This window comes from Phoca vitulina, unplaced genomic scaffold (genome assembly GCF_004348235.1).
Source record: "Phoca vitulina isolate PV1807 unplaced genomic scaffold, GSC_HSeal_1.0 scaffold109, whole genome shotgun sequence".
NCBI classification, from domain to species: domain Eukaryota; kingdom Metazoa; phylum Chordata; class Mammalia; order Carnivora; family Phocidae; genus Phoca; species Phoca vitulina.
In genome coordinates, this window is record NW_022589812.1 from 458,263 (window position 1) to 480,488 (window position 22,226).

General features: G+C 48.3%; 1 protein-coding gene across 8 annotated transcripts in view; it reads right to left on the reverse strand.

Moving 5' to 3' along the window:
- LOC116628014 (synaptotagmin-17) overlaps window positions 1-22,226 on the reverse strand; it is a 74,377-nt gene that overhangs the window by 39,449 nt on the left and 12,702 nt on the right. For all 8 annotated transcript variants that reach the window (XM_032398050.1, XM_032398043.1, XM_032398047.1 and 5 more), the window contains one exon: window positions 20,981-21,600. In XM_032398050.1, coding sequence (XP_032253941.1) covers window positions 20,981-21,600 — 620 coding nt within the window. The remainder of the gene's footprint in view (window positions 1-20,980; window positions 21,601-22,226) is intronic.

A 22,226-nucleotide genomic window follows, 5' to 3' on the forward strand; every position in this document is an offset into this window, starting at 1 on the left:
TTTATTTGAGAGAGAGAATGAGATAGAGAGAGAGAGCATGAGAGGCGGGAGGGTCAGAGAGAGAAGCAGAGTCCCTGCTGAGCAGGGAGCCCGACGTGGGACTCGATCCCAGGACTCCAGGATCATGACCTGAGCCAAAGGCAGTCGCTTAACCAACTGAGCCACCCAGGCGCCCACCACCTCTGGGATTCTTTTCTAGTCCTGGTCAATACACAAAAATATTATTTGCATAACCACACTGACAACACAGGCAAATTCTGAACCACCCCCCAAACTTAAATAGACACACTCATTTCTCCTGCTCCCACCTAGACATCACAAGTGTCTTACTCATTTATTCATCCATCCATCCATTCATTCTTAAGTTCTATGCCCAAAATGGGGCTTGAACTCATGACCCCGAGATCAAGAGTCACATGCTCTCTACCCACTCAGCCAGCCAGGCACCCCATAAGTTTCATTTTTAATGTCTACACAGAATATTCCATTAGGCTGAAATACTGTAATTTATTTTAACCATTTTCCTATTGCAAGGTACTTAGGTTATTTTTAATGACCTAAAATTGGGCACTTTGGCATCTTTCTTCTTTTAGATTACATCCTTTTTCTTTTTTTAAAGATTTTTATTTATTTATTTGAGAGACAGCATGAGAGAGAGCACAAGCAGGGGGAGGGGCAGAGGCAGGGGGAGAAGCAGGTTCCCCGCTGAGCAAGGAGCCCGATGCGGGACTCAATCCCAGGACCCTGGGATCATGACCCGAGCTGAAGGCAGACGCTTAACGACTGAGCCACCCAGGTGCCCCAGATTACATCCTTCTAATAAAACCCATTGGTGGTATTACTGGGTTAAAGAACAGATCAAGATATATCAAAAAATATCCAGATATTTTTCTGCTGCTCAAGATGACCATGGCAACCAGCAGAAGGATAGGACAGAAGTCTCCCCATAAAGTCACCAGGACTGAATATTAACATTTTGACACATGGGCATGGGATCAGTAGGGCTGCTAACATATTTTTTTGTTTGTACTTTTGAGTGAATATCTAATCATATACCGATTTAACTGCATTTCCTCTTTTGCACAGAAATGTTGATGTTCTTTCTGGGTGAGTTCAATGTCCCCTATACACCCACAGCATGCCTGACAATATACATTTCAAACTGGACTCTATCTGTCTGTTACTGTCAGGCTTTCTAATTATTCCTGTCCCCTGGATATCTTCTTAACCAACTGAGCCACCCAGGCGCCCCCCCTGGATATCTTCTTTTGGATTTAGTTTGTATTTCCCTGGCTGCTTTCATGTTCATCAGCTCTTTATACTTTCTCTTTTATGAAAACCCTGTTCATTTCTTTGTGCCCATTTTTCTATTGGGTATTTGTCTTTCTCTTATTAATTTACAAAAAGGCCTTTAAATATTATGGATACTAAATTACCCATCTGTTATGTGTTGTTATGGGTTGAGTTGTGCCCCCCCAAATATTCACGTTCAAGTCCCAACCCCCAGGATGTCAGAACGTGACTTTATTTGGAAATAGCATCCTTACAGATGTAATTACTTAAGATGAAGTCATATGGGAGTAGGATGGGCCTCTAATGCAGTATGACCAGTGTCTTTATAAAAGAAATTTGGACACAGACATGCATATTAGAGAGAGAGCTATGTGAAGAATGAAGTTATGTTTCCGTAAGCATAGTTCCGTGGAACTATCAGAAACCAGGAGAGAGGACTGCAATAGATCCTTCCTAGAACCTTCAGAGGGAGCATGGCCCTGCTGACATCTGGATCTTGAACCACCAGCCTCCAAAACTGTGAGACAGTAAATTAATTTCTGTTGTTTAAGCCACTCAACTCAGTTTTTAGTACTTTGTTACAACAGCCCTAGCAAACTAATACATGTGTATAGCAAACATATTTTCCCAGTTTGTGGCTTGACTTTTAATTTTTTTTTTTTTTTTAAGATTTTATTTGACAGAGAGAGACAGCGGGAGAGGGAACACAAGCAGGGGGAGTGGGAGAGGGAGAAGCAGGCTTCCCGCAGAGCAGGGAGCCCGACGCGGGGCTCGATCCCAGGACCCCAGGATCATGACCTGAGCCAAAGGCAGACGCCTAACGACTGAGCCACCCAGGCACCCCCGACTTTTAATTTTTTTTTAACCATATTTTCTGATGAGCAGAGTACAGAATTTTAACGTGGTAGAATGCACCCATCTTCTTCTTCCATGGTTTACACTTTATGACTTTTTTAGAAACGCTTTGCTACACTCAGGTTGTAAAGACAGTCTCCTTTTTTTCCTTCTAAAGGTCTGGCCTTTCCAGTCTAAATCCTTGGACCATCTGGACTTGGTTTCGGTGTATGGTGTGAGGTAAGGCTCCGTTTTCACCTTTGAGGTGGTAACCATCTTCCCTCCTGTCTTTCTGCCCCATAAGACAATGGCCTCATTGAGGGTAGTGATTCTACATTACTCTGTAATGAACAGACTCTTGATGCATGCTGACGCAGAGAAACGAAGCTAAACCTTCCAGAGAAGATAGGAGAGAAGCTCAATCTTTTGAATATGGACAGTTTCTGTCTAGCGCTCAATGGCCATCTAAACTCAGTCAACATACTTTAGATCCACTCAAGCATCTCAAGAGTGAGATACTGACTCTGTTGTAAATTGAGCTCCCAGAGAACATCTTATAGCAAAGACGTTTGTTAGAACATGCAACACTATCAACCCAAACCTGAAATGACAGCATGAAGCCTTGTCTCCAGCTACCCAGTGTCTGTAACAAAGGACTAACAGCGGACCCAAATGATGTTAGGGAGAGTCCCCCTCAAGCAGAAGGAGCAGTGGCCAGGATGGGCCAGGGTACTTATTGAAAGGGCTGGGAGAAGTTCTGCCAGCTAAGGGAGGGCTTTTGAGCCAGGAGGGCCCAGCCCCCAGACCCTTCTTCCATTTCTGGAAGCATGTCCCCCTCTACTTCTCTGGGTCTCACCACCACCTACCCAACCTCAGATCCACCAGCCCAAGTGTCCCATCAGTAGTTATTTACAGAGTATCTACCACATGTAGGGCACAGGGTTGGTATACAGTAGGTGCTCAATAATTTTCCTAAGTGTGCTAGACACAAAGGACACAGCAGTGAGCAAGACAGTTAAGGTCCGTGTAATGCAGTTCCTGATAGTAAGCATCATTTAATTAATTACTACGCATGACGGACTAACATGAGATGATTTCATTAGCACTGTGGGTGTGTGCTCTGAAGACAAATGGAGTGCTATGGGAACTAACCTTCCTAAGACCCCCCCCTGCAGAAGTAAGAACATGGGTCAGAGGGCCAAGGAATAGGCACATGCAATAACCAAAACGGCCAATATGGACAAGTGATGGGAGTAAGGGGGCCCAGGGGGGTGGGGGTGGGTGCAGACCCAAGACTGGGGCAGAAGACAGATTAGCTCCTGCTTTGCTGTCAGGTAAGGAGTATGGACTTACCTGAGAAACAGGGAGCCACAGAAGGCTTTAGGCAGGGAGTCACCTAATTAGACTTAATGTTTTAAAAGGATCTCTCTGGCTGCACCTCGTTGCTCCTCTGTCGGTTCAAGCCATCTCTCCTTCTGACCCCCTCTTCCACTCACATTGTACACACCCGCTTCTCTGCTACCTCTCGTAACCAACTCTTTTATGAGGCTACTGGACTTTCCATGTACTATGATTTCTGTGGGGAGGGACTGTATGTTCTATGTTTTCACGCACCCCTCTTCTCTGCCTAGCATTGGGAGGTAGGGTAGTTGTTATGCATTGGATTATTTCCATCAAAAGAGAGGGTGAAACCCTAACCCCTGACACCTGTGAATTTGATCTTATTGGGGACAAGGGGATCTGGTCATCTGTAATCAAATTAAGGTGAGACCGTACTGGCATCAGGCGGGCCCTGGTGTCCTTACAAGATGACAGACACAGAGAAGAACATGGCGTGATGATGGAAGCAGAGAGCCAGGTGATACATCTATAAGCCAGGGAGCGCCAAGGACTGCCAGGCCACCAGAAGCCCGGAGAAGGGCATGGGACAGGATCTCCCTCGGTGCCTCCAGAAAGGAACCAACCCCTGCCACCACCTTGATATTGGACATCCAGACTCCAGAACCGTGAGAGGATAAATCCCAGCGGTGGTACGCCTCCCAATTTGCGGGAACTTGTGACGGCAGTCCGGGGAAACTAACACGGTGGTAGCTCAGGCAAAGGACTGAGGAGGTCACAGACCTACATTCCAACACCAGCTTCAGCACGTACTCACTGTGTGGCCTTGGCCTTGCTGCTGAACCCCTCTGGGCCTCATTACCTATCCTCCTGGGAAAAACGGGGGACATAACAGACACCCCATGAAGTTCTATAATGGAGATGAGCTCTTCTTGAAATTCCTCTGTTGGTTGGCATGACTGTGCTCCCTCCTAGCTTCCCTCTTACCTCCTAGCTTCCAATTCTTGGTCTTCGTTGTTCTCATTCCCTTTCGTTTGCCCTAATATGCAGTTCTCCCCAGAATTCAACTCCTGGTCACCTTTTCCTCTTACCTGATTCAGTGTTTCTGGGCGATTCTGTGCCAGGCACGGGATTCTGAGTGCTTTCCTTTATTTTCCCGTTTAATCTGCACCACAGTCCCTGGAGAGGGACGATCATTAGCCTCACTGTACATATGAGTAACCTAAGACGATGGGTGGCCAAGGCGTGCGCCTGACATCACAGCGAACAGGTGGGAGAGCCACCGTGTGTCACAATAAGAAATACATACTCGGTTTTTGTCCCCAGTTTCTGGCATACAGCTCCTAAAGCCCTTGGACTCTCTGGGGGAGGTAAGAGTGTCTTTTGGATGCTAATGAGATTGCTGAGGGCTGGGGGTCCCCAGATAGCTTCAGGAAGAAGGCTGGTTGCCAGAAAGACAAAGGCACAGTTAGAGGGTTGGAACTCTCTCGGCCCCAAACTCCATCCTCTGGGGACGGGAGAGAGTAGAGGCTGAGTTCAATCACCAATGGCCAGTGATTTAATCAATCGTGCCTACGTAACGAAACTTCCATAAAAAAACTTCTAAATAACAGGGTTTAGAGAGCTTCTGAGTTAGTGAACACATCAAGGTGCTAGGAAGGTCGTGGACCCCGAGAGGGAATGGAAGCTCTGTGCCCCTCCCCCCCAATACCTTGCCTTATGCTTTGCTTCCATCTGGCTGCTCCTGAGTTATATCCTTTAAAATAAACAATAAAGTGTCTCCCTGAGTTTTGTGAGCAATTCTAGCAAATTATGGAACCTGAGGCAGAGGTCAGGAGAACCCCTGGTTTATCGCTGGGTCAGTCAGAAGTATGAGGACACCCTGGCACTTATAATTGGCATCTGAAATGGGGGTGGTCTGATGAGACTGAGCCCTTCACCTTCGGGATCGGAGCTAACTCCAGGCAGTGAGTGTCAGAACTAAGTTGTAGGACAGGTGCCCCGAAAGTAAGGGTTTTTTATAACAGGGCTTCTGAGGGCAGCCGACATAAGAAAGGAAAATAGTGGGGCACCTGGGTGGCTCAGTCAGTTAAGCATCTGCCTTCGGCTCAGGTCATGATCCCACGAGCCCCGCATAGGGCTTCCTGCTCAGCGGGAGGTCTGCTTCTCTCTCTCCCTTTGCTCCTCCCCCTCACTCATGCTCTCTCTCTCAAATAAAATCTTTTTTTTTTTTTTTTAAGATTTATTTATTTGACAGAGAGAGACACAGCAAGAGAGGGAACACAAGCAGGGGGAGTGGGAGAGGGAGAAGCAGGCTTCCCGCTGAGCAGGGAGCCCGATGTGGGGCTCGATCCCAGGACTCTGGGATCACGACCTGAGCCGAAGGCAGACGCTTAACGACTGAACCACCCAGGCGCCCCTCAAATAAAATCTTTTTAAAAACCCCACACTTTCTCTGTTTCAGGTTTTGGGGGGCCCTATAGGCAGTATATGTTATTTCTGTCTATTCAGCATCCCTCCCCACTTAGTCTGGTATCAGAGCCTCTTTGGCTGTGGTTTGGGTGGGGCTAAGCCTGGGCATTTGACCCCACCAGAGAAGTCCATGGAGCTCTGCTCAAGAAGGTCCCAGAGCTGTCCGGGTGCCTTGTGGTTCAATTCTTCCTTTGCTTCTATGAACTACTCCACTACCCTTCAGGACTACCCTCTTTTTCTCTCAGACAGCCTGGTATGAATCCCGGCTCCACCATTTACTGTGTGATCAGGTTCCCCAACTCCCCGGCCTTCGTGTTCTTATCTGCGCAACGGGATAGTAAGAACACCTATCAGGCAGAGTTGATGAAAGAATTAAATGGGCTAATAAATGGGAAGAGCTTAGAATCCAGCATTTAGTAAGTGAATCTGTTATCATTTTATTTATCCCTTCCCTTCAGCTGGCCAAACTCAGTTCTGTTGCTGCTTGAACTGAAAACACACTCATTTTCACCTTGTATCCTAGTTACTGATGGCCATGACTGTGTCTCAGAAGCCACTCCAGGAAATGAGGAAGTACTGAGGTCCAGAGTCACCTGGGTTCAAGCCTTGGCCCCACCATTTATTCCTTGAACATCTGAGGCAAGTTATTCACTGACGGGGACCTCTGTTTTCTCATGTGGAACATGGGGATGATCATTGTACCTCACAGGCTTGTATGATTCCATGGGGTCATGTCCGGAAAATGCTTCCCATGGTGTCAGGAAACAGGAAGCACTGACAAATGCTCACTATTTGTTCTACTGAGAGTCTTGAAGGAAGGGACCGGGTCTCACGCTTGTCCGTAGGCCCAGAACCTGCCACTGGAACAGGCTCAGTCCATGACGACAGGCCCCTGAAACCTTCCACCTCTCCTTCTCTGAGCAGAGCCCCAACATTCTCTCTAAAGCTTACCGCCGGACACCTGGGCCACCCAACCCGCTCAAGCCTCATCTTCTCAACCCCAGCTGGGGTCGACAAATTACTTGCTGGCAAACGTCGCTTTAATCTCCTTGGTCAAACTGAGTCATAGTTCCTCAGCTAAGAAGATTCTAGCGCAATGATCATGATAACGATGGACAGCAACATTTCCTTAGGGCTTACCGGCAGTCAGTGCGCATTAACGGAGGACTTGCGCTGTGCTGGGCCAGTGTGAACACCACAGGCATTATCAGATGCCACCCTCACCACAACTCTTGAGGTCGAATTTGCTTGTCCTGCCATTTTCCACGGAAGGAAGCTGAGCTTCAGCGAGATAGGGTGGAGGCCAGGAGCAGATGCCAGACTTTGAATGCAGAGTCCCCCATTCACTAACTGCATAGCCTTGGGCAAGTTCCTCAGACTTTCTGTGTCTCCGGTTTTTAATTTAATTTTTTTAAAGATATTTTTTCTTTTCTTTTTTTTTTTAAGATTGTATTTATTTATTTATTTGAGAGAGAGAGAGAGAGAGAGCTCGTGTGAGAGTGAGTGCACAGGCCAGGGGGAGGGGCAGAGGCAGAGGGAGAAGGAGAAGCAGACTCCCAGCTGAGTAGGAGACTTAATCCCAGGACCCTGGTATCATGACCTGAGCCCAAGGCAGACGTCGAACGGACTGAGCTACCCAGGCGCCCCTAAGATTTTCTTTAAGTAATCTCTACCCCCAATGGGGTGCTTGCCTCACAACCCTGAGATCAAGAGTTGCACGCTGTACCAACTGAGCCAGCCAGGCGCCCCTGTGCCTCAGGTTTTTAAAATGAAAACTGGGGAAAATGATAGTCCCTCGGTGATTTTTAGATTTATATAGTCTCTAAAACAATGGCTGGTCTACGGGACACACTCAGGAAGAGTCAGCAACTGTCATTATCAGCAACAACGAGCAACTGTCCAAGGTCGCAGCACAGGAAGCGGCTCATGCTGGCCTGAGGACTGTGGGACTGCGGGGCTGTCCTCTTGATATGGCACCACTGTATACATACATCAAGGCTCTGCGCTTTCAGCCTGAAGTAAGTACCACTATGATCAGTGATGTGCGGATAAATACGTAACCCTCCAGGAGGGGAAGGGCTCTGATTTGTAGCATTTGTCAATTTCATACACAACGGCTGACTTCAATGGGAAGTCAAATGGCTTGTGAAATGCCTGAAAATTTAAAATTAGCTCTGTGAGCCAGTGCAGACTAGCTCCAGCACGCTATATAATCCTCATTTTATAGACAAAAAAACCGAGGCTTAGAGATGATAAGGTAATTCTCTGGGGCCCACACCTCTAGAGGATATAAAAGCCCGGACTTGAACCCAGGTCTGTATATTCCAGGGCCCGGGCTCTCAGCCACCACAGATCCCTTCCCGTGTGAGGTAAGTGTGGCACAGTGCTAAGACCTCCCGCCTGCAAGTCAGGCAACCTAACTAGTCTCTGAAAGCTGTGTGATCTTGGACAAGTCACTCAACTGCTCTGTGCTTTAGTCCTCTCATCTAGAAAACAGGCTTGGTCCAAACCATCTCTGGTTCCCCTTCTAGTTGACATTATAACTAGGACTCAAAAGCTCGTGTTGAGGTCTGAAATGTAAACTCCATTTCTATTTCAGGAGGAGGAAAACAAGAAGGACCACAGGAAAAGAAACTTCTAGTTAATGCTGCCTTCTAAGGCTCTTGCCAAAACACTGCTGCTCACCAAAACCTGGGCAGGAAACCCTTTTAACACACACAGAGGCCAGCATCCTACTGAAAGAGTCAAGGCTGACAGAAGCTCAGGATATGTTAGAGGAATTGCTCATTAAAAAAATTGACATTTGCTTTGTCTAAGGCCCTGCCTGATTGGTATCAGGTGGTGAGTGATCTCAAAATACAATATGCGGATGGGAGAGGTTGGGGGGCGTGTATCGCTTCTGGCGGTTTCCAGGTACTCGGCCCCATCAACACATAACTCTGGGTGCCTCAAATCATCACCTCTTTTTCCTTTTAAAAAATGTCCTAAACTCTATCTCTGCCTGCCTGGGACATGGTGTAAGGTTAAAGAAGCACATATTGAAACACAAATCAGATCCTCTGGCCAATTCCTCATGGCCTCGATCTTACTTGCTTCCTGACATCTCCTTCCTCTTTTCGGCTTTCTCCCTCCTCCTTCCCAGTCCAGTGTAGGAGCTCCCAGTCAGTACTTATTCAGTGTATATTATATGCCAGGGGCTTTGCCTGCCTGCTCTTGGTTTATCAAGATGTAATGGAGTGGAGTTAGAATGGCTAACAGCACAGCCTCCGGAGCTGGACAGCCTGGGTGCAAATCCCAGTTCTGTGGCTTTGGGCATGTTACTTAATGCATGCCTCAGTTTCCCCATCTATAAAATGGGATGATAACAATCGTTAATACAATAGAAATGCTTGGGGCGCTGGGTGGCTTAGTTGGTTAAGCATCTGCCTTCACCTCAGGTCATGATCCTGGAGTCCTGGGATCGAGCCCCATGTCAGGCTCCCTGCTGGGCAGGGAGCCTGCTTCTCTCTCTCTCCTCCCAGCTCCTGCTCTCTCTTGCTATCTCTGTCTCTGTCTCTCTCAAATAAATAAATAAAATCTTTTAAAAAATTATTTAAAAAATAACAGAAATGCTTAGCACCATGCCTGACACAGTGAGTACTACGGCAGAGTCCGCCCTCTTTAATTACTATCCTCACAACACTGCCCCAACTCCCCATGCCGCAAGCACTGCATTATTATCCCTGATTTACAGGTGAGGAGTTGGGCTCAAATTCACACATCTGGTAAAAGGTGAAGCCGGGACCTTCACCAGGTCCGTCAAACTCTAAAGCTAATACTCTTTATACAACAATATTTATTCAATTCAAAAACATCTAACGAGTTCCTTCGCCATGCCAGAAACACCGAGAATAAACAGAAGCAGAAGCTGATGTTATGGAGAGTCTGGCTAAGCCTTTAGCTATACATCAACAGGATGCAGAAGGGGACGTTCCCTGTTGGACCCAGAACTGGCCGCCTGGGCCCACAGCTGGGGACAAGGGACAGGCACTAAGGAGCAGGCAACCAGTGGGGCCCAGGACCTCCCTCTGGGATTTCTAAGAGGCAGAGACCGGGTCCTGCAGTATTCCAAACCATCGCCATTCCCTGCCTCTAGAAGCAGAAGAGGAGACGCTGGCTGAGTGGGGAAACCTGAGGACTGTCCCTGCCCATCCACCCCACAGCCGAGACAGATGGCTGCCAAGGGAGTCACAAAGATCACACACCCCTACAGGAAGGGGAGAGTGGCACCTTCTTCTCTATAGGCATTTGTTTAACCAGGGGTCTTGCTCATCTGCTTTTCACCATTCTGATCAGACGAGAGGCGGAATGGATAATAAGTGGCAAGCAGAGGGAAGGGAGAGCATAGAAGATCCTGCACTCGGAGCCCTCGAGGGGGCAAGAGTGAGTGTGGGGACACAGAAGGCACCAGCCCAGCCCCCAGGCCTGACCACATCACTGCCAGAGACCACCGAGCTCCCTACTGCCAGCCCCACATCTCCCCATCTGAGGAGTCTCTCTGGCCACCAGAGTCCTCCTTCTTCATGTCCATGCAACAGGCTGGAGGAGCCCCAAGGAATTAAGCGTTTCCAGAAGCAGCCCTCAACCTCTACCTGCAGGGAGCTGGTGAGTAAACTCTCTGGCGCCGTCACCCCTACACTGAGTGCCCAGGAGGATCACGACCCAGGTGCCCACGGTGGTAACCTGCCTGATAACACGTCCTTTAGTACAGGTCTCATCCCCCCGCTTCCCTACTGGTTTTTCTTGGCATTACCCCCAAATAAAACACTTGTACTCAAATTTTGGTCTCAGGGTCTGCTTCTAGGAGAATGCAGCCTAGGTCAGAGACGACTTTCCCAGGGCCAATGAGCCATCTGATTAGGACCCATCCTTGAGAGCTCCTCCTCCAGGGAAGGGAGCCCAATAGCAAAAGGCCATGAGGTACCCTCCCAGGGCCACAGCAGCCCCCCTCCACTTCCAGGAACTTCCAAATAGTTGACATCCACCTGCTACCAGGGCCCTGCCTGCCAAGGTTCTTCAGTTGCAGATGTTAGCCAGGAAAGTGTTAGCCAGGGAAGCGGCAACAAAGAAAAAATCACAAATGTGGCAGCTAAGTAAGGAGACATTCACCCTTCCTTCCTCTAAACCATGCTCCCTCCCACTGCAAGGCTCCTGAGTGGTGGCCACCGGCTAGAATGTGGATGTGGGAACCAACCTTCTTCCACATGTGGACAAGGGTAGGACTCAAGGAATGAGAGGCCCCTGAGAATCCTCCCTGGGACTTCTGGAACTCTTTAGAAGAGAGGACCTCTCTTCCCCTGTGTATGTCCTGGCTGATGGGAGGTAAGCCTGGGCCAACTTGTGGTCACTTTTGCTCCACGGGAAGGGTCTTCCTGAGAAGAAAGGCAATGGAGTAAGGCAGAGCTGAGGAACATTCTAGCTGAGAAAGATTCCCAGGGCATAACCTGAACCCCAGACCCAGTGGCGCTGGGAGCCCACACAACCACAAACCTTCTCCTTTGGCAAAAGCTAGCTTGAGATGGGTTCTGTCAGTTTTAATCAAGATTCCTGATAAAAATAGACATTCTGAGGGCCACACAAGAAAAGTAAATCTCTTTACCTCAGGGTCATGCAATTTTTTTTTTCTATTCCGCAATCAAAAAACAGCAATCCCACACTGACACCTTTCTTGGTTCCCAAATCAGACTGTCTTGTGGACATTTTCAAAAATCCAGTCAGTTTGGCGCTCCTGAGGAAAGCCACGAGCACGCCCCTCGGACTCTGAAGGCTCTCCTCAACAACAGGCTCCAAGCAAACCCAGAATTCCTTCTAAGGAGATAACTCCAAAGGTGGAAGGAAGCAAGGTACATACTCACATAAAAATGAGGTTATACTTAGGAGAAAGACAATCTTATCACACTTGAGTTACATGGGGTGGATCAGTTTACAAAGTCATTGGCCAGGACCTTCTCCTAAATAGATTATTTCATAGCAGTTACAGGTGTGGCCTTAGAGTCAGGCTCAGGTTCAATTCCCCATTCCAGCTGTGCAACCATGGGTAAGTTCCTTAACCTCTCTGAGCCTCAGGGTTCCCATCTATGAAATGCAAGTGTCATTATTATCCACCTGGTAGGGTAATGTATGTTGCATGCTGCCCAGGGTCCAGTATGTGTGAGGACGCAGAACATATTTACTGCTAAATGTGAATCACTCAGTCCTACTTGGCAAAGGCAATATGCACAGACTTCACTTCCTAAGCCACGGGGCCCTGAATGCTAGGCATCGAAGATTGAAAAGGCATTCCTTCGGTCAGAGCAAATCTCAGGTTAAAGCAATTTTCAGAAACATAAATATCCAGCATTCCCGTGTGCAAATATCACTTCTGACGAAACACATTTTCTTCTTCTGCACGCAAGTCAAACATTTCTCCTCAGTGGAAAATCTGGCTTTGCAATAAAGGATACTATACCCCTACCCGTCTCAGGATTATCCCCCAAGAACTTTTAAGAGCACTCTAACCTGAGTCTACTCCTTCCCAAATGACTCCATCAAACATAATCCTGATGGCAGCCTATGTTGGCCACTCAGCTCTTTCAAACACCACAAGAGCCAGCCAGTGAGTGGTAGAGGCACGCTTCCGAGCCGTATGTCCAGCTTAGACAGCTAACCCTTTCTGCTTTCCTCTGGCCACTCAGTGTCGCTCAGCATGAGGACCCCAGTTCACCTGCGTCGGGATCTCCCAGCACCTTCGCTGAAGTGTGATTCACCCAGGACTCAGGACCCTGGAATCAGCGAGGCGCAAGTCTGGGAGCCTCCGCTGCTCATGAAAATAAGAAACAGCCAGCACAATGGTAGAATCCCCACTCTGTCAGGCAGCCTGGTTTACAGCACCCCCGAAGCTGGAGTTGAACGTCTAAGGGCTGGTCCGGGACATCAAACACTGTGCCTTCAAATCGTCTCTCCAACTGGCCCCTCGTGCACCTGCACCTCACACCCAGGTCCGGGACATCGCCTCCTGCCTACATGACCGTAGCAAATTACTCCTAACCGGTGCCTCTGTTTTCTTCTCTCCTTGCACTCCAACATTTTATTATAAAAACTGTCAAATCCAGAAAAGCTGAAAGAATTGTATAGTCACCTCCTTTATACGTATCACCTAGCTTCTGCAATGCAGCTATTAATATTAATAATTCTACATTAGTATTTTAAAACTATGCTACACTTGCCTTACGGTGTATCTAATGATCTTTTTTTTTTTTTTTTTAAGATTTTATTTATTTATATGACAGAGAGAGAGACAGCGAGAGCAGAAACACAAGCAGGAGGAGTGGGAGAGGGAGAAGCAGGCTCCCCGTCGAGCAGGGAGCCCGACGTGGGGCTCGATCCCAGAACCCTGGGATCATGACCTGAGCCGAAGGCAGACGCCTAACGACTGAGCCACCCAGGAGCCCCTCTAATGATCTTTTTTTAAAATTTATTTATTTGACGGGGGGAGGGGCAGAGGGAGAGAGAGAATCTGAAGCAGACTCCCCGCTGAGCTTGGAGCCCAATGCAGGGGCTCGATCTCCCAACCCTGAGATAACGACATGAGCCGAAATCAAGTCAGACGCTTAACCGACTGAGCCACCCAGGTGCCCCTCTAGTGATCTTTTTCGGAAGGCATCTTAAGATAAGCTACAGACATTGGTACACTTCTCCCTGAAACTTCGCAGGCATGTCAGTAGCCAGAGCTCAATGTGTGTTTACGGCGCTTTTTTCCCCCCACAAACAGCATTTACATCCAACGAGATGCACAAATCTTAAGTGTACCTGATGAGTTTGACAAATGCTCACACCAGTATATCAAAGGCCTATCAGGATGTAGAACATCACTATTCGTCCAGAAATGTCCCTCTTGCTCCGTTCCACTCAATCCTTTTCCCTACTGTTCCCTTCCCACAACCACTGTTCCGATTTTTTCACCATAGATTAGTTTTGTTGGTTCTCAAACTTGATATAAGTGCAGCCATATATACACGCTCTCTTGGATCTGGCTTCTGCTTAGCATTATGGTCGCTCCGAAAAATGTTCTACTTGGCATAATGTTTGTGACACTCATCCATGCTTTCGTGTGCATCACGGTACTTTGTTCCTTCTTATTTCTGAATAATGCTCTATTATAGGAATATACTATAGTTCGTTATCCTTCACCCTGATGGTGGGACACCTGGCTGCTTCCAGTCTGGGGCCTATGACAGGTGAAGCTGCTGCGAATATGTGAGTACAATTTTTCGTGCGAACATAACATTGTCATCTCTCTTAGACAAATACCTAGGAGTAGCATTGCTGGATCATGGGGGTACATAAATGTTTAGTTTCACGAAGAACTACTACCATGTTATACCACATTATACCCCTCCACTGTCTGAGAGTTCCAGTTGCTCCACGTCCTCACCAACATTTGGTGTCATCGGTCTTTGTAACTTTTATTAGACATTCCAGTAGGTGGGTGTGTAGTGGTATTTCACTGTGGTTTCAATCTGCAGTTCTCTGATTGGCTAACAACGTCAAGCACCTCTCCGTGTGCTTAGAGACCATCTGTATGTATCTTCTTTTGTGGATTGTCTGTTCAAAACTGTTGCCCATTTTAAAATTGGGATTTTTTTTTAAGGGGGAGAGAGACAGCACGAGCAGCTGGGAGGGGCAGAGGGAAAGAGAGAGAATCTTAAGCAGGTTCCATGCCCAGCACAGAGCCTGATGTGGGGCTCGATCTCACAACCCTGAAATCACGACCTGAGCCAAGATCAAGAGTCAGATGCTTAACCGACTGAGCCATGCAGGCCCCTGGGATTTTTTTTTTTTTTTTAATTTTGGGGTCATTGGTGTTCTTTACATATTTTGGATGTAAGTATCTTGTCCCCCAATGATTTCTCTCCAGGGCAGCCTGACAGGGTCACCTCTCCTTCTCAAAACTCTCCAGGGCTTGCCATCATACTTACGAATAAAATTCAAGTCTTTACCTATACCTTTAACTATAACACTGATGTAAAGTGACCTTTTTATACCAAGTCAACCCCATCTCCTCTCATGCTCTCCCCCTCACTAACTACTCCAGCTGTCAAGATGCCAAACCAGCTCCTGCCTCAGGGCCTTTGCACTTCCTAAAGTCACTGTTTGGAATGCTCTTCCTCCAGGCTCACTCCCTCACTCTATCTAGCTTTCTACTTAAATGTCATCTCCTCACCCATTTAAAATAGCTTCCCCACCCTCACCACCCAGCCATCCCTCTCCAGCCCCTTATCCTACTTTGTTACTCTCTGGGCATAGACGGTGAAACATGGCATTATTTGTTAACTCATTTATTTGCTATGTATCTCCCTCCACCAGAATGTAAACTCCATGAGGGCAGGCACTTTTGTTTTGCTGGCGGTAGAGAACCAGGATAATGTCGTGGTTACGGCACATCATTTTTTATGTCAAAGAGCCTCAGTCCTACCACTTAGCAGCACAGACAAATTACTTAACTTCTCTCTGTCCAATTTCGGCCTCTGTCAAATGGACCCTTGTTAGGATAAACAAGTTAGGCCATGTACATCATTTAGAGCACCGCTTCGCTCACCGTAGACATTAACTTACGGCTATATCAGAAGTCCCAGTCCCTAAAACATGAAAAGATACTCAGGGACTAAATAACTGAATAAAGTATATAGGTATGCTATTTTTGTTGTATACTTACTGGGTCAAAATCATTATCGTTCTCTCCCAGTTCGAGGGACTTTCACTTCCCAAAAGTCCTTTCTCCTGAGAAGAGTTCACATCTGTGCAGATGCACAGTAAGGGATGCGAAGTCGTAGGTACGAGGTCTCTGCTCGGCTCAGGCAAACCAAGACCCACAGGTTACATGATTCCAGCCACAGAGTGGAACAAGACCTCTGTTCCTTCCTAATGCTCTGGGAGGTTGTGCTATGTCCATGGGGCATCTACGCTCTCCACCACCTTGCCCATCCTTCCCAAAGCCACACGATCTCAAGAGAAAATAAACTGCCTTTATCCTGGATATGTTTCTGGCTCAAAAACAGGATTGCAGAAATATGTATACACCCATGTTGCATAGTGTATTATTGGCAATATTACCATATACTGTAGCATATTATATATTTACTTCTAATAATAATAGCTATCACATTTGTTATATGATATATCGTAATACATATTGTAATATCTACTACAGTATTATAAAATGACTCACAAGAAGCAAAAGGTGGAAGCAACCCAGTGTCCACTGACAGATGAATGAATGGACAAACAAAACGTGGTATACACATATAATGGGATATTACTCAACCTTCAAAAGGAAGGTAATTCTGACACATGCTACGACATAGATGAACTCTAAGGACATATGTCACAAAAAGACAAATCCCGTATGACTCCACGTATATGAGGTACCTAGAGTAGTCAGATTCATAGAGACACAAGGAATGGTGATTGCCAGGTGCTGGGGACAACAGGGGATGGGGAGCTATTGTTTAATGGGCATAAAGTTTCAGTTTTGCACGATGAAAAGAGTTCCGGAGACAGATGGTGATGACGGTTGTCTAATGCTGTGAATGTACTTAATACCACCGAAATGGGCACTTAAAAATGGATAAGCTGTTGCACTACCTTGCATCTAGCTCCCATATATAACTATCTAGAATTTAAGTAAAATTTTTTTAAAAATGGATAAGCTGGTAAATTTTGTTACGCATGTTTTGTCGTAACTACTAATAATTTTTTTTTAAGAAAGAGTAGAGCCTAGGGGTGCCTGGGTGGCTCAGTTAGTTAAGCGTCTGCCTTCGGCTCAGGTCATGATCTCAGGGTCCTGGGATCAAGCCCCGCATCGGGCTCCCTGCTCAGCGGGAGGCCTGCTTCTCCCTCTCCGTTCGTGCTCTCTCTCTCAAACAAATAAATAAAATCTTTAAAAAAAGTAAAGCCCACACAGATTTCACGTTTAATGGCCACAGCGTCGATTCACTGCCGTCCACTTGGATGAACAGAATTTCTCTTAGCGGCGAGAGTAACTTCACACCTGTTCAATCACCGCATATGCTTTAGATTTCTCTGTCCTCGTTTTCATTATCTCCTAGCCAAACCTTACCAACGAGACCAAAACATTTACAGTAGCTCCATTAGCTGCTAGTGTCCTGAAGGCCAAGATCAAAGACACAATGTTCAAAGCCACAAAACAGCTGGGACATTCGGCCGCAAGCCAGAGGATGCCTACAGGCCGGCTCTAGCCGCCACTGTTCCCGTGGGTTCTCCAAGGCACAGAGATGCAGAACTCAGCCCTAAGAGTCGCACTGATCCCACACCAGTGAGGCAGCCTGAAAACAAGAAACTGCCGAGCTCTGCTTTCCACCCCCTGATGAAGGTGCATCTCCCCGTCCCGTTCAACGGACCGACAAGTGCCTTGGGGAAGGCGGACGCTGGTCTGCAAGGAAAATCAGCATCAACATCCAGTGGCCTCAGTGCATCGTGTGAGGATTTTGTTTTCTGTCTCCAAGGCAAGCCTACTTTGCACGGTATGGATTTTTGTTCAGAACCAGTATCTCCTTTTCTACACCCTCCGCCCTTGTCTCTCCCTGCTTCCCAGCAACTGTTTCTCCTGGAAAAACGCTCCCCAGCCTTCAGGGACTAGCCCTGCCCTTGTCTTGCCTGCATGGTGACCCTGTTGCTGTCCTCGAACCTCCATTTCCCCTTCTTCCATCGTGGGCTTTCTCCTTCTGGCACTACGGATGCTTTTGGCTAGAACATTCTTCGGGGTGGGGGCTGTCCCGTGCACTGCAAGTACTTAGCAGCATTCCTGATCTCCACCCACCAAACCCACCATGTTCCCAGCACTGCCAAACGTCCTGAGAGCAAGACTGGCCCTGGCTCAGAACCACTGATCTGTAGGACAGAAGCTGCAGGGAGGCCCATGGCCGCCCTGCTGAAAATCAGATTTCCCAGTCCAGTCCCAGCCAACGACTGACAGAGGCTGGCTCCCAGTCTGAAGGAGGAAGGACCCTGCAGTGCCATCCGGTGATCCACAGTCCCCCTCCCCACCACCGATTAGGCTGACGCTAGGACCACGCCCTTCCTGGGCTGTCATCCTTCGCTAGACTGCTTCCCTCCCTCCCCTGCAGGGCATTCTCCTACATCCTGCTATGGGTTCAATGATATCCCCCCAAAGACAGGTTATCATCCTCACTCCCATCACTTCAGAATGTGACCTTACTTGGGAATAGGGCTGTTGCAGATGTAATTATTTAAAACGGGAACATAATGGAGTAAGGTGGGCCCCCTCATCCAATAGGACTGGTGTCCTTCTTAAGAAAAGACAGAGACGCACACAGAGAAGGTCATGTGACGACAGAGGCAGAGATTGGAGTGATGCAGCTATAAGCCGAGGGGGGACGCCAAGGACGGCCGGCAACCACCAGAAGCCAGAAAGCGGCAAGGAAGGATTCTCTCCTATAGGTTTCAGAGGGAGCATGGCCTTGATCTTGGACTTCCAGCATCCAGACTGGGAGACAATCAATTCCTGTAGTTTTAAGCCTCCAATTTGTGATGTTCTGTCACAGCAGCCCTACAAACTAATCCACACCCAAATCCTTATCTCAAGCTCTGCTTCCAGGGAACCCAAACCTCCAACTGGCCTTTCTTCTCAGACTGTAAATTCCAGAGCCAGCCTGAGACGGGAAATGGGAGTCTGCTCTTCCCTGGGCCAGTTTCCATGAGCCTTTCTTTGAGCAAGAAGGAGGGAAGGAGGGAGGGTGGCTGGTGGGAGAAAGAAATTCACTTCAGGGAATCCTTCCCTCCCTCCATCCTTTATTCATTCAACAAATATTACTGAGCACTAAGTACCACATGCCAGGCACTGTTCTAGGTGCAGGACATGGAGAAGCGTTTGCATACTAGCAGGGGAGATGGAACATAGAATGTAGGTCTGGGGGATGATGGGAAGGGCCACAGAGAAAAAGAAAAAGCAGGGGAAGGGGCCAGGGAGTGCCTGGGGTGGCGGCCATTATGTCAGCAGAGGGGTGCGGCAGACACCGCCTCTGGTGCCAGCTACAGACGGTCCCCAAGTCCTGCTTGGGCAAGGTATCCGTTCAGGCAGACAGCCGCTTCCTGTCCCAGCCCTCCCATGAGGCCGTGGGAGCCCACCTGACCCGCGGGCAATGGGCCACAATGGCCCGAAGAGCCACCGTTGACTTGCCCTCCTTCCCTGGGTTCTCCTCACCCCTCACTCCTGCTTCCTGGGATCACCTCCTAAATAAACTCCCTGCACCCAGGACCTTGCCTTGGCCTCAGATTTTGGGAGAATCAAACTAGGGCAGACGGGCCAGGAAATCTTTGCTGAGATTGTAACATTTCAGCCAAGACCTAACATGGCAGCCAAGGCAAGGTGTGTGGATGTCCAGATTCTCTGGGTGTCCAGGGTCCTCCACACTGATGTACACAATCAAGCTGGCCATACAGAGTTGGTTTTGTCCAGTGGGTCTCCCTCTTTCAACTGTGTAAGTTTCTTGATGGTTGAAAACCCAGTGATATCAAACATCGAGAAGGCTACATGGAAAGCATCCAATATGTCCTGATCATGTGATGGGAAGGAGGATATGAGATTATAGCAAACACTGCTCACACCTGGACCACCACCTCCTGGTCCTGATGACTTCAGTGCACACAGGCCCCCATGGGGCGGCCAGCTCTTGTGCTTTTTTTTGCATCTGTGGATGTCAAAGTTCTCTATCCGTCAGTGTAACGGGTCAGAAATGCCAGGGGAGGAGCGTCTCCATCCCCCACAGCCCTCCTTCAATGGCCGATAGGAGCTGGTGTATGAACACCCCGGCTCCCCCGCCCCTCTGGTGGAAAGACTCGTAGGCATGTGTCTAATGCTGGCTTCCCATTTCCCCAGCAGGTTTCGGCGCCGGTCACCCACAGTGGTGGCCAGCCAGGTAATGCATACTTTATGTGAATTTCCCACTCCCTCCTGGTGTGTCCTCTGGTGTCACCTCCCTAATAAATGACTTCCCTGGCCTTGGGATTTTCTTCTTCTTGGGGGATCCAAATGAAGGATAAATCTATCTTTGATTAGAAACACACACACACAGACATACACACACACAGAAGAGCAACCCCTCCAGTCCCCATGTTTAAAACCTGTACTCAGGTGTGCTGCTGAATCATCAAATCCCTGACCGGTAGAGCTCAGCTTTGAAAAGCACCTTGGTGTGTCAGACGTAAAATAATCCTGCCTGCGTTACACAAGATTGTCACCCTCAGCATGAATGGACTAGACTGGCCTCCCACTGGCTGGGTCTTTTCCTGCCCTTGGGCTCCCACCTCCTCCTTCCACCCACACTGCATGCACTGTCATCCTCCAGTCCACAGAATGCCCAAGGGAGGGATGCTCTCAGCCCACTGGGGACAGAGCCGGGTCCGTGGGTGGCTTCCCAAGCAGCCAATTGCCTGTCTGTGGGCTGGTAGGGGGAAAGAAGCCAATCTCACAATTTGCCTGAAAAACATCCATATATCATCCTGTTCTTCAGCCCTCATTTTATTTTTCCCAAATCAATTTCTGAAAGTCAAAATGACTGATAGCTTCATACCCTGGACAATCATTCTCCTTATTTAATAACCTGGCATTGATGACAAAAAGCTCCCAGGGTGGTGGTGGTTACATGAATCTACACATGCGATAAAATTTCATAGAACTCCATAAACACACACACACAGTGGTGCATGTAAAACTCCATGAAAATTCAATAAGGTCCGAAGCTCTGTTGCCAACGTCACTTTGCTGGCATTGCTAAGGCACTCGGGGCGTGTGAGATTTATCACTGGGGCTGCTGGGTGACGAGACAAGAACTCTGTATGGCGTTTGCAACTGCTTGCAAGTCAAAAATTGTTTCAAAATAAAAAGTTTTTAACATGCAAAGACGATTTAAATAATAAAATGAAAATCATCTTTTTTTTTTTTTTTAAAGCTCCCAGCAGGAGACAGCGCCAACCCACCCCTTACCTGAGAACTGGGGACCAGCGCCTTCCACCAGTGCCCGCCTTTCACCAGGTCAACCTCGCACAAAGGGACGGACACCTTCCCAATGACACAGTGGCGGGAGAACTTATCAAAATCCACCACGGTCAGCAGCAGGGTCCTCCTCTGTGCTTCTAGGAAGGGGATCTCAAAGGTGTAACGCTCCTCAAACACGGGTTTCTGGGTCTTGCGTTTGACCCCCGTCTGCTTCGAGTTCTTCTGGTCCGGCAGGAGACAGATCTTGACGTAGGGGTTTGAGTGCGCCATGTCTTGGCGTGAGCCGTCGTGGGAGACGGGGGGCGGCAGGTCCCTGGCCTCGATCACCCTCACGGTCAGGTGGTTGTGCAGCAGGTCGTACTGGGTGCTGAAGTGCAGCATGCCCAGCTGGTACTTGGACAAGATCTCCTCATCGGTCAGGAAGTCCACGTCGTCGCTGTTGGAGTCTAGGGAGTACAGCTGGGGCTCGAACTTTCTGAAATAGTCGTCTGGGGTGTAAGTCCGTCTGAGCACCGAGGGCTGGATGGGCTCCTTTTTGGCGCTGAGAACGCCAAACTCGATGGGCTTAATATCAATGAGCGGGGAGCTGGGTCGTCTGGATTCAAGACCTAAACAGCCGCCAGAAATAACAATTAACACCGCCACGTGTGGGACCAAACCTGGGCCGCTTCATGAAACTGGCAACATTTCCTAGATTCTCACGTTGTTCACTGTTTCCCAAATCTCTTTGCCATCTGCTCGCCACACCTTGAGATCCTCTTATTTATTGTCTGAGAGGCAACATGGCGGCATGACCATCCCCATCACAACCAGGCACTGTTCTCAACACACTGACATATCAAGTCATCGGATCTCCACAAGGTATTAGATAATGGCGATCCCTACTTGACAGATGAGGAAACAGAAACAGGTAGTAAGAGGAAGAACCGGGAGTCAAGCCCAGCCTGTCTGGCCCCAGAGTCTTGAGGTAACCGTGACCCTATACGGCCTCCCCTTCCGGAGAGTGGACTCTGGAGCCAGAGTTCCTGGGACTCAGTTTCCCCATAAAATGGAGTCAATCATAGCGCCTGCTTCAAAGATTATGGTGACTCAAGGAGCCAATGCATGGAAAGGGCTCGGCACAGAATGTGCACACAGTAACAGCTCGATAAATGGTAACTACTGTACTTCTTCAAGGATCATATTTGGACTTCCCCACTTGTGGGGTGCCTCTCCCCTCCCCATCAACCAGCAG